Source organism: Empidonax traillii, unplaced genomic scaffold (genome assembly GCF_003031625.1).
Source record: "Empidonax traillii isolate 1590-97213 ecotype Southwest subspecies unplaced genomic scaffold, ASM303162v1 scaffold415:size763157, whole genome shotgun sequence".
NCBI classification, from domain to species: Eukaryota; Metazoa; Chordata; class Aves; order Passeriformes; family Tyrannidae; genus Empidonax; species Empidonax traillii.
This window is the reverse complement of record NW_020955608.1, coordinates 552,717-565,260: the sequence shown is the minus strand read 5'-3', so window position 1 is coordinate 565,260 and position 12,544 is coordinate 552,717. Positions and strand designations below refer to the sequence as shown.

Below are 12,544 nucleotides of genomic sequence, written 5' to 3'. Positions count from 1 at the left end.
TGAGATGACAAAAGCCTTTGTTTTCCTAACTGCTGTGTGTATATAAAAGGCTGCCTGGAATATACTGTGAGATTTCTGTTTGTTCTTAATAAAATGCAGCTATCATGAATTAAACTGTATTATTCTCAGAATGAAAGAAACTATTTTAAAAGCCAAAATATTCTCAATGTAAACAAAAATGAACAAAGATTGTGTTTGGTATCCTGGCACATACCCGGTACAAACCTGCCCTAGTCTGATTCCTGTTTCTCTCTGCTATTTCTTAGCATCAGTGGATGACTAAACTATGGGAACAGGATGTTCACTCCTTCAAAAGACTGCTAAAACAATCTTTCAGATTTCCTCCTGTGACACAGCTTCTTGGTAATTTCTTCAGTGCATATTCTGAGGACTTCATGGGATTTTTATAGCATAGTCAGCATTCCCTGCACACTCTTAAGCCTCTGTTCATTCTGTTGAGACATCATTTTTTTTCTGACACAAAAGCCAGTGGCACATCCCCAAGCTGCTGCCTTTCACTTGGACAACCAGAATACTTCCTGTGATGAGCTAACCTGTGTCTTTCAAACTTCATGGCACCACGGAAAAAACAGCAAGTCACCTTATCTCTACCCTATTGCATGATGGTATGTTGACACATGCTTTTATTTACAGGTTATGTACACAAGCACAATACAGCATTGTATGCAAATGAAGCATGACCCTAGGCTCCTGCCAACTTGTGGGTTTAGCTCAGTTATATTACTAAGGAGTCATGGAAAAAAAAAAGAAAAAAGAGAAAAATACAAGTTAAAGGTTACAGCGACTTTTAGCTTATCAACAAAGAAGAATTTTCCAACTTTAAGTTACTCCCAAGAGCACAGATCAATAAAACTTTATTCACATTGTCATTACCATGATTTTCAACAACACATCTGCCTTCAAGCTGCTTCATATTCTTGGAGTAATCGATGTGGCCCTTTTAATGCCACATCTTTTCAATGTCCTGTGTCACCAGGTCCTTGCCCCATTCCGCAATGGGTTCACATTTTCCCTGTATTCCTTTTGATACTTAAGTACTTATTGAAGCCATCCTTGTTGCTTTTGACATCCCTCAACAGATTCACATCTCCAGACAGTCTTTAACTGTCCTAACCACAGCTTGAACACTGTTGCTGTATTCCTCCTAAGTTACCTGTCCCTAATTCCACATTCTGTGTACTTCCTTTTTGTGTTCAAGTTTTGCCAGGAGCAACTTGCTCATCCATGCAGGCTTCCTGGCATTTCTGCTTGACTTCCTGCTCACTGGGATGGAGCGTTCTTGAGCTTAGAAGAAATGATCCTTAATTTTATCAGTCAGCTTTCTTGGACCCCCCTTGCCTCTAGGGCCCCATCCCATGGGACTCTTTCAAGCAGATCCCTGAAGAGGTAAGGCTGCTCTTTTATGTTTATTTCATTAAACGTAACTGAATGCAACAGTATGTTTTCATTCTCTATAATTGTCCTTGCGAAATTCTCCTGTGATCAGGAATTTGCCATCCCAGCCCACACAACAGCTTGGGTATTTAGAGTGGTTTTTTTCAAACAAAGGGTTAAATGGAAACCAAAGAATGCATCTTTTTGGCAGTCCAGCCAAGGTTACATTATGATTTTAGCACAATTTTCAGATGCACAAAATAGTAAACAATTAATGCATTTTTTGTCTCCCTTTGCCCTATTTCTCCATAATTCTTTTCTGTCTAAGCCTAAAAAGTTCCACTCACCTGTCTTCGTAGCAGAGGATTTCAAGGTTCACTTCTGTGCTTGAGCTGACATTAACAACTCTTTGGGGCCGTGCAGGCCTTTAGCCCCAACATCACTGCACCACTTTCCACTCGTCTAATAAATAAAAGCCATGGGGCAGTTTTGCTTGCTTTTCCATATGTCCCACTGAGTTCTGCTGAAAGTCTGCTGCCTTGTTTGGGTTTTTTTCAGCTATTTTATTCCACTTGACTGTGGAGCTGTCTTCCTCTGCTCCAGGATTTCTTGACAACTTTTATACACTTCTATCAAGCAGTCCAGACGTGGCTTGGAGCTCTAGAAGTCAAACAACAGAGAATCAGGTTCTGGACTGGCTGTAAAAGAACTGGAAAGTTTGTAACTTCCCACTAGTGAGACAGGCCCTAGTGAGACATGAACCTAAAGAAGAGGAATGTGGAGACAGCCGACAAACCTAGCAGAAGTGTGTCTGTGTAAGGAGTGCAACAGTAAGACACCTGTAGCTGGTTAGCTTTCTCACATCGAGTCAATGGAGACTTGTACATGTTCATTGAGAAACAGTCCATCCAACTCCAGGGGGTGTCTGATATAAGCTGGTAAAATATAGGAATGCAAAGTCATTCCATAAGCCATACCTCCTCTGTCATGAAAAACACCAGTACCTAAAGCTGTTAGGTCAAGACACACAGCACCATTCTGCAGTTAGCCTGAATCCCTCACCAGATCTGAAAGCCGCTCCTTTCTCAGTTCACAGTGACAGCATGGAAGAACATCCACACTTTCCCAGCCATCACCCTATCTGTTAGGCCATACTCTCTCTAAGGGCTAATAAGCAGCAGATTTCCATACACTGGATCTACCATCCTAGAAGACCTCCACCCTGAAAAACAGACCTTCAGGACAGGGAGTTTTGACACCCGATCCTTGGCCTCTGCTAGTTCTGTCAACATAAGGACACTGGAAGGTTAACTGAAAACATCAATTAATTATACACAAACAGGAAAGGGGGGTCAAAGGATAATAATTTTTCATCAATTCTAAACTGCACCAGATTAAAACCAGCAAGGAGGGGAAAGTTTCACAGTCCCACAGTCCCTATGATCCCACGACTTTTGAGCTCCCAAAACAGCATTACCGTGTAAAGTCCATCAAATGCCTCCTTGCAAGTGTTGCATAAGAGAACAAAAGGTCAATTCAGTGCAGAAGGGCTCTGGGCTCAGTGGCACAGGATACTGTATTTTTGAAGGCTGACATAACTTACATGAACACAATACAGTCTAATAATCATTGCTTCTTCAAAACTAAGTAACATACTGATTTGCACATTACAGTAAGAACTACAGACAGGTACTGGATTTCAGACTGGCACAGTTCTGTACCTCCTTTGCTGGTGGAGTCAACTCTAGCAGTACTAAGATGTTTCCCTGAAAATAAAGCTGTTCAGAGTTGAGATAGAAAAAAATAAAGAAACTATACAGATGCCAGGCAGCCTCTTTGAAGTTGAAAAGGAGCACATCTAACTAAAACCAGGTTCCTGAATGCAGCTCTCTGGAATTTATTAGATGTTGATTTCCAGCAGATCCCTTCTTTCCCTTGTCTATGTGCGAAATATTTAATTTATATTACTGTTAGTAATATAGTCTTTACAATTGTGGGACTGAGTTAGCAGCAAGAATCAACGGAATAGCCTATTTATACCTGTAAGTTTTTAGAAGAAGACTAACTGTATCCAGTCATAAACTGTATGTAGATTACAAAATGATAGTCCCCAACAGCAGATGAATTAAGGACAGAGAAGGCTATATAGCTCAGTGATCTAAAAAGTGAGGTACCTCTGGTACAGCTTACCACCACTCACAGCTCAGGGCATTCTTGTGTTAGGCAAGAACACACACAAAGAAATTCCATCCCAAAAACGGGATTACGAACAGACAGAATAAGTTAGCGAGAGAAGAGAAAGGGGAGATGGGGTAACGGTAACACAAACAAGTTATTATACATTAAGCAAATTGGTCATGGCTTGTCTTGTGATCTTTGTCAATGGATAAGAAAGGGGAAGTCATTCCAATGCCAAGGAGGCTTTATGAACACTTTTGGCACACCAAGCTGAGACAAAAATCAGCTGCAGCAGAGTGCCATAGGCCAATCGGTGCGATGAAGATCGCAGCAGAAAGCACCACACTATTCTGTAACACAAGCCAAGTAAAGGCAGACCTCCGGTCTTACAATTATTTCAACACAGCTTTAGAGAAAGTACAATTAAAACTGCACAGTAGATTATAAAAGAATAAAGGATGGTAACACTGAGCACAGGACTACACAGAAAGCTGTATGAGTCCTCAGAACCCTACCTGAGCCAAAGGCTTTTTAGTTCATGCAAACTGTTGGCTGGGTTCAGATTGACACAATTCCCTGTTCTTTGAATGGAGAGCAAATGAAAAAAAACATCCCCAGTACATAGTTCCACGAGGCTTCTAATACCACCCACCCTGACAGCCCAGCTAGGGAAAGGCAACTGTAAGCAGCTACCCGTAGTGGAATAAAGATATGCTTGGACAACTGGTGTGCCACACAGACCAGTGTGGCACATGTGACCATCTGGAAAAATCCAGATTTGGAATTTTCAGTGAAACTCACCTGAATTTTCAGTGAAACTCACCTGAAAGAGTGGCACGACCTCAGATACTCCCTGAGGATCTTCAGGGTCCTGAAGGAGGATACATAGGTAGTAGATAACTTTTTGCTACAAGACAAACAGACACAATCACTGGAGTTTGAAAAAGCTATCAAATTGCCTGGAGTTAGCAAAGAAAGAGGAACTGTTTCAACTCACTGGGCTGAAGGCAAACCATCCCAGGCCACAGTCAAGTCTACCAATTTATATCTATAGCTTTCCCACAATAAAAAAATAACTTCAGCTGTGGGGTTTTTTCTATTAAATTTTTAACCTGAAAAGAACACACATATGTGGAAGGGTAAGGTCTGCTCTTCTACAGGAGCTTTGCAGAAAAATCATCATTTGTGTCTTCTACCTCCTCATCTCTGTCTTGACTACAGAGTTGGCCATCAGGCTTTGTGAAAACAGCATAACACAAAGAAATAAAACCACTAGCTCAGTGTCTGTGGCACTATCTAAGAGATGGATTTGGCTTTTTGAGGTTTCTCCTTTAGTTTGAGTTCTCCTTTAAAGGTAAGAGATGAGAAACTAGAGAGGGAAATCTGAAACAAAGCTCCTGATGTCAGTAAAGCTATGGATAGTGCTGGATTTAATTGCTCTGGTAAACCATACTCATGAAAATAAAGTGGATGTGAGTGTGCCCACAGAGACAAGAAGAAAGGCTGTGTATGATTACCATATGGATGGCTTCATTGATAACCACATCCTTCACTTGACCCATCTCAATGAAGGTTGTACTCTCTTTTCCTGAAGCGTAGGATGAAGTCACTTGAATGCCAAGTGAGCCAATGACCAACAGGGATTCCTGGTCAATTTTGACGAAGTGCAGGTATATGATCAGACCAATCAGTGAGATGAAGATTGCGGCAGAAAGCACCACACTATTCTGTAACACAAGCCAAGCAAAGGCAGAGCTCTAGTCTTACAATTAATTGAACAGAGCTTTAGAGAAAGAACAATTGCATGGTAAATTAAAATATTAAAGCTATAGTTACAAAGCAATTTTAGGCAGAGTCAGCCCTTTTAATTCACCGAGCTGGCTGATACATGTGTAATGAGATTTAAATCAGTCTTCACAGTATGGACTGAAAGAATTGGGAATTGAAACTGAAAACTGCAAGAAAATTCTATTCTCTGGTAAATTTAGTGCAGAAATCTCAACCAACACAAGCTAGTTATATCAATGACTGTGTATTATACCAATGTCTATAGGGATGATGTCACTGACAAAGAAGTGTTGTGAAAGAACAGGAGGTGGATTCTCAGAGGGCAAGAACACTCCTCCAGGAAAAACCACTGGCCTGGTGGTTTTCTTCTTACAAGTCTACACTTGTTCAAACCTCACTCTCTTCCTGCCTTAAACACCAATCTAAAGAAGATTTGCATTCCCCTGTGCTTTGTCTGAGGACAAATGTCTTTTGCATGCTGCAATCCTGGGATTGCCATTACATTTTAATATATAACTGATGAAATTATAGTCACCAGTAAGTCATCTGAAGACCTTGTAATAAATTCTCAAGGTCTGCAACCCACAGTCTATTTCTGGGACATGTTTTAGAGAGCTCCACGTCACATACACATGAATCAAAGTTATAACTGACACTTCCTGAAGGACCAGAACTGCACAGCCCTACCACTCAAGCTGGGCCTGGACCACCACGTGAGCTAAGGAAGCCACTCTTTGGAAAACATACAGGACTCCAAAAGTTTGTTATCATGGAAAAAAAACCCTGTTAGGAACTACAGACACTGAAATCTACACAAAGAGGGAGACACCTTCAGACTTTCAGACCTGGTTTCCTAGGCAAAGGAAGAACTGCAGTCATTTACAAGCTGCATGAACATGTGTACAGCCAAGCAGGAGGAGAGTGGGTGGTGACTGCCGGCTGGAGTGTATGTTTTTGTAAAATGTGAAACTCAAACAGAGATTCTCTTCCAGGAAGAGGAACATGAACCATCTTTTCATATCTGACGCCTGATAACTGACTCACATCGCAATCTCTGTTTTCATTGCTTGGGAAAGATTATTGAAAAAACTGTGCAACTGTCAAAGCACAGGTCAAAGTGACCAGCTTCTTTGGTCAAGCTACCGACTTCAGTCTAGAGATAACTAGTTGGGTCCAGTTTCTGATAAATCCAAAGGTATTAGTTTAGATGTCAGCAGCTTTTGAAATCTGCACTGCCAACATCTTTCCCTCAGCTGTGAAATGTGATGACATTCACGGTGCAGTGCTCTGAGTCACTCTGGAAAATTCCTTCTGGGAATTAACAATCACCATCTTCAATACCTCCTTTATTCTAGATTCACACAATTTGTCTCTTCAAATAACCATTACTTGTTACTTGAACTCACAAGCATGCGCCAGGCATCACTCAGCACCCATTCGCACATGTACCCTATCTGTAAAGAGGCTGGCGAGTGGCAGCCCGCGGCCCTCAGACTGGCACAGCCTTCTCTTTTTCACCACACAACCATCACGCCCGGCGCTCCCAGGGCGGGGGGGGGGAAATGCCCGGGACACGCGATGACCACCTTCCCACCACTCCGGCCGCCCTCCGTGTCCCGGGCGCCGCTCGGCGAAGGCTGCGCGGCTCCCCCAGCCCGGCGGGATCTGGGGACACACGCGGCCACCGAGGCCCCCGGGTGGCCCTGACCGGCCCGGTGTGCCAGCGGGACGGCGGCTCCGGGGTGCAGCCGGGTCACCGCTCGGTGCCTGAGCCGCGAAGGGATCCGAGGGCGGGCGGCAGGGGTCGGTACCTCGCTTATCGCGAAGAGCCCGTAGGCCGCCAGCCAGACGGCGGAGGTGGCGGCGCTGAGCGAGCGGAGCTGCAGGCGGGGCCCGCGCACGGCCAGCTCCCGGCAGGACGCGCTGTGCTGCCGGCGCCGCAGCGCGATGGGCGCCCCGGACACCGAGCGGAACCGCCGCTCCTCCGCCATGCCGAGCAGGCGGAGCCGCGGCCCCGGAGCGGCAGGAGGGGCCGCGGAGTTTCCGCCGTCATGCGGGAGGAGCCTGAGCCGAGGAAAGCCCTGCAGGCCCAGCGCTCTCTCCCCGCCCGCCCCGCCGTGCCCGGCCCCGCTGTGCCTCCAGGGTGGTGCCGAGCGATTGTCTCGCTTGGCTGAGCCTCGCCAAGCGTCTTTCCTTAATCCCAATGACATCAAAAAGTTTCCGCGGCTTGCACATGTTGATAATTCACTGCGTGCTTCCTCTGTTGTTTGAATATCAGTTTTAAAGGACACAGGTTTTAGTGGTGCTGTGTGTGTCTCTTGCTGCGATGAAGAGACGGAGGTTTTCATAGAATCATAGAATGTTAAGAGGTTGGAATGGGCCTTAAAAATCATGGAGTTCCGACCCTCCTGCCATGGGCAGGGACACCTCCCACTAGCCCAGGTTGCTCAGGGCCTTATTCAATCTGGCCTTGGAACACTGCCAGAGATGGGGCATCCACAACCTACCTCCCTGGGCAACTTGTTCCGGTGTCTCACCACCCTCACAGTAAAAAATTTCTTCCTAATATCTAACCTAAATTTCCCCTTTTGTGATTTGTACCCATTGCTCCTTATTGCATCACTACAATTCCTGACAAAGAGTCCCTCTCCAGCTTCCCTATAGGTCCGCTTCAGATACTGGAAAGTTGGTATGAGGTTTCCTCGCAACCTTCTCTTGTCCAGAAGGTTCTCTTTTCCCCGTTCGTTTTTACCATATATGACTATGTAAATGTATTTTCTTGTCTGTACCATGCTTAGCTACAAGCTCTTTTGAGTTTTTTTTTTTCCAGTATTTTTTTCAAAGTTTAAAGCAATGTTTTCTGGTTCCTTGCCATCTAAGTACATAATAAATTGAGACTTGGCTTTGCATCCAGAGACTTAATGAGTCTTTGTATTGTGTTCTCTATAACGCATTTCAGTTATTACTTCATGTGACTTACCTGGCAGTGATATAAAGCAACACCACTGTAACTTCCAAACTGCCATCCTGATTCCCTTGGTCTTTTTATTATTTCCCTTCTCTCAAGGTTTTGGAGTGAATCTTAGCTTTAATTGCAGGTGCCATCTTTCTGTGAGCAATTTTCTTCATTCACAGTATCTTCAGGGCTCTTGTTTTTGTAGGGGCAGCAAAGGAGTCTTTAACGAACATGAGAAACCAAGGGGCATTGAAGAATTACTGCAGAGATCTTTGCTTGGCCTGGAGGAGTGGGAGATGGCTGGCATTAGTGGAACACACATGCCAGATGGGCTGGAACTCTGAAGAGGAAAGGTGAGCTGACTTGGAACGGGAAAAAGTAACAGCAGGCAATGAACTCCAGAAATGGAGCAGAAAATGTTGAAGTCCAAAAGAGGGTGAAAGAAATTGACAGATGGAGTGAAAGGGGGGAAAAGTAATAAACTGAAAGCAGTAAAAGAGGGAAGAAAGGTGAGAAGGACTGAAGTAAATAAACAAGCTCTGGTATGACAGCCTCAGAGATGGAGACAGGGAGAAGGGGAAAGAGAAATCAGAGTAAGGGGTAGAAGAAGTGAAAGCAGTGTGATAGAAGGGAAAAGAAACACGAGCTCCTGGAGGAGTGGTAATGGTAATTCACAATACTGACAAGACATGGGGATTTGCTGAGATACAGAGGCAGGGAGAGGACTTGGAAATCTTAAGAGGAAAAAGCAAAAGTTTGCTTGGATTTTTTTGTGTGTCAGTGGCAAGTCCCAGTTTAACCACGTTTGTGCTCTGTCATCTCACAAACACTGTCAGCTTTTCTTTCAAGCATGTGCATAAGACTGCACATTTTTCAGTGGGAGGGAAAAAACGGGGGCCTTTACTCGTTTTCAAATAATTTCTTAACCATCCTTCAAACATGACGTGAATGGAACAGTTGGAGCTTTCAGACAGTTGGAGCTTTCAGACTTGAGATTTGTCTCAGGCCACAACTCCCCGAGATGAGATATTCAGGGCAGGTGCTAGAGAGGTGGCTCTTCATTGTGTTATCAAGGTCATCAGATGAGGAGCGTCACTCCAGTTTTCCTTCAGTAAAGGCAGGGAGCAGCGTTCCCGCACGGAAGCTCTAAGGAGTCCTGCGTGGCTGAGATTCCCCCTTATCCTCCGAGCCGTCGCCGCGGGTGCCCCCGCCCCGCTCCCCGCCTGTCCCCCCGGCAGCGCGAGGGGGGCCGGCACTGCACCTGCCCCGCCGAAGGGGCTGTGGGTGGAGCCCGTAAAGGCGCCGCCGCCCGTAAAGGCACGGCGGGGGCCCGACAGCCCTGTCCGCACCGGCAGCGGGATGAGGCGGCCGGGAGTGGAAAAACCCCGGGAGCGGCGGGAGGGGCAGGAGGAGCCGCGTGCGCCGCGGGGGGGCGGGACACACCTCCGGGCGCGCGCGCTGCCGTTGGCCGGGCAGCGCGGGGGTGTGGGGGGCGGGGCGCGGCGCGCACGGGGCGGGGGGGCGCGGTGAAAGGAGCGGCGCGCGGGCGGCGCGCGGCAGCATCACCGGCACCGGCGGGCAGCGCGCGCCATGTCCCTGCGCGGCGGCCTCGCGCGGCTCCTGCGCACGCGAGCGGACGCGGCGCCGCAGCCGCCCCGGCGCGCGCGCTCGGTGGCGCTGGTGGGAGCGCCGCTGTCCCGGGGACAGGTGGGCACGGCGGGGGAGCCCGGCGGGGGGCAGCGCCCGGCGGGGGGCAGCGCCCGGCTGAGGGCTGCGCTGGCTGACGCGTTCCCCTTCTCTTTGTCTCGCAGAAGCGGCGAGGAGTGGACCACGGTCCCGCGACCCTCCGCGCCGCGGGGTTGGTGGAGCGGCTGGCCGGGCTCGGTGAGGCACCGCGCGGCGCGGTGGGGCGGGGGTGGCGGCGGGGACTGCGGGGATGCCCGCGTCGTCCCCCTCCCCTTTCGGGAAAGCGTGACTCAGCCGCTCGCTGCGGGGTGCGGGGAGACGGGTCCTGCTTCCATTCCCCCCCAGGCCGGCGATGCCCGCAGCCTGGCTGCAGTGCCGGGAGGGACAGGCTTGTCGCATTCCGCACCCGGCAGAGTCGCACCGGGGCCTCGCGGGGTCCCCTAGAACAAAGAGAGGCCGATGCTCCGGCTCCCCGAGCGATGCGCTCCTGCTGCTCGGGATCAGCGGGGAGCCGGGAGCGGCTGTGCCGGCACAGCGAGCGCTGCACCGGCACCTGGGGCGTGTGCTGTTCCCGTGGTGACCCCGGGAAAGCTGGAGAAGACAGAGGCCCTTAGAAACGCTGTGTGCGCTCTGTGCATGCAGCCAAGTAACCCTTGACGAGATCATCTGTTGTTCACACGTGGAAACCCACCACTGTGTGGGTGGGTTTTTTTGGGTTTTCTTTCGTCTCTGTGTTGTTTTTGTTTTTTTTTTTTTCTCCCCCATGTGCCTTACCAGCTACTTAGCTTGTTCCTAAAATGCTTGTACGCTTTCAGGTGATAAAATTTAGAGCTTTCTGGAGAAATCTACAGTTTTGTGTATGAGGTCTTGCCTGCAGCTTGACTCTGAAAACTTTGTGAATGGAGAGTTTCTGGTCTTTTTGTGCAAGGAAACCCATGCGCTTATTTGTGATTCAAGCTTCTCCATCTATCCTTCTACAAGCCTGAGACCTGCAGAAAACTATATCACAGTTATTAGAAATAGGACATGAGGGATAGAAACTTGTAAAGCCAAACTCTGTCTTGGAGGATCTTTAATCTAAAAAGTGTTAACTGAAAGCTATGATGGGGATGGATTGCAGGGCTGGACCACAGAAAGAACTGCTGTCTGCTCTCTCTGTGGTTACTCAGTGGACTTAAGATGCATACAGAGATAATCGCCTAATAATCCTCTAGCAATTTTATTCTGAATTTTAAGATCTCTTCAAAACAAAAGCAGTTATTCGGTGCAGTCCTTATTCTGAGAAGTGCTGTAGGCTTATCCTGCATACCCTGTGATTCACAAGTTGAAAAGTCCCAGTTTGCAATCAGATGAGTAGGCATTCTCTCCCTGTCTTGTTTTGTGCAAAGTAGAGACACATGCTGTCCTTGGCAATGTTTGAATTCTGCTGAGCATGATCTATAAGCTCAGAAAATGTTGAAGAGGGCATCTAACAGACACTTTATATACTGGAATAGTTACTGAGCTTAGAGTTTATTTAAAACTAGCAAGTTACCAGATTTGAAAGGAGGATGTTACTCTAAATGAGACTGTAGGCAACAGTTTATTTCATATTAATAACAGGCTTTTATAATGGAAGGCTTGGAGTCCTCTTTCAAGTGGTTCAGAGCTAATATTTCTATTTTGTAAGAATTCTTTAGTGGGAAAAAAAAAAAAGAAAAAACCACAAACCCCAACAAATTTAAAAACTAGGAGAAAAAGCCCTCTAATTTGCATGACACAAGCTCACTTCAAAGGAACTTGTAGAAGATGGAAAGAAAAGAGAATTCAAGTTCTTTCTGGATTCCAGTGACAAAATGTTGTGGGATAGAAATGAAGTAAGCTAAACTAAAAAAAAAAAAATGTGGAAAGTGAAAAATACTTTGACTGTTTAGTTGCTTATAGACTCTTTGCTCATCAATCAGTAATGCACATGGAGATATTTTGTTGTTGTTCCCTTACAATTTATTTCTTCTGCAATGCAGTTTCCTATTGCTGACATGTTCTTCCGTTGCGGTAGGGTTGTTCTGTTTTTTTCAGCCAGGGTTGGTCTATTGCTGCTTAAATCTCTGCAGCTCTTTAAGGAACAGGTTCTGCTGTGACGACCCATCTTGAAACAATTGCAGTCTCCAGCATGCACGGAGGAGTGGTTTACAGAGCAAAGACAATTTGCTCGAGGGTAGGGTGGTAGATGGAGGAGGACACTACCATGTAGCCTTTTCTATTGTACACATATGTTGTTCATGGAAACTTACTTAACAAATGCTTGGTTTTGTGTGGAGGCTGTTTATTTTTCTTTCTTGGGTTGGCAGCATAGCTTTGGCTGTAGTACTGTGATAATAGTGCCATTACTTGGAGTCCTGTGGTATGCTGAACTGGCAGTAAAACTTTAGCTGCTTTGTCTTTCTAACACTATAATTTTCTTCTCAGACTTGAAGAAGGAAATGGAGCCACAGTATTATTCTCATCATTAACTTGGATGTTCTATTTATCTGTTTTGTTACAAGAGTTAATAATTTTCAT

General features: G+C 46.5%; 2 protein-coding genes and 1 long non-coding RNA gene across 4 annotated transcripts in view; 2 read left to right on the top strand and 1 right to left on the bottom strand.

Annotated features, from left to right (window-relative positions):
• Positions 1-685: 685 nt before the first annotated feature.
• On the bottom strand, positions 686-7,358 carry PIGH (phosphatidylinositol glycan anchor biosynthesis class H). The gene is made up of 4 exons (XM_027894064.1): positions 7,173-7,358; positions 5,091-5,300; positions 4,397-4,480; positions 686-2,055 (listed from the first exon to the last, which is right to left on the bottom strand). The coding sequence occupies exons 1-4, from the start codon at positions 7,350-7,352 to the stop codon at positions 1,954-1,956; spliced, it is 576 nt and encodes a 191-aa protein (XP_027749865.1). The 5' UTR covers positions 7,353-7,358; the 3' UTR covers positions 686-1,953.
• A 1,291-nt stretch (positions 7,359-8,649) lies between these two features.
• Positions 8,650-9,428, top strand: LOC114062538. The gene is made up of 3 exons (XR_003572405.1): positions 8,650-8,791; positions 8,973-8,974; positions 9,288-9,428. It is a non-coding gene; the product is annotated as an uncharacterized LOC114062538 (long non-coding RNA).
• A 474-nt stretch (positions 9,429-9,902) lies between these two features.
• The window catches only part of ARG2 (arginase 2), an 18,451-nt gene continuing 15,809 nt past the window's right edge, over positions 9,903-12,544 (top strand). The window contains exons 1-2 of one of the 2 annotated variants that reach the window (XM_027894057.1): positions 9,903-10,024; positions 10,129-10,201. In XM_027894057.1, the coding sequence (XP_027749858.1) occupies positions 9,908-10,024; positions 10,129-10,201 (190 nt within the window). In that variant the 5' untranslated portion in view covers positions 9,903-9,907. Of the gene's footprint in view, positions 10,025-10,128; positions 10,202-10,447; positions 10,650-12,544 lie in introns of those variants that run through there. The other variant, XM_027894059.1, reaches the window with a different exon arrangement.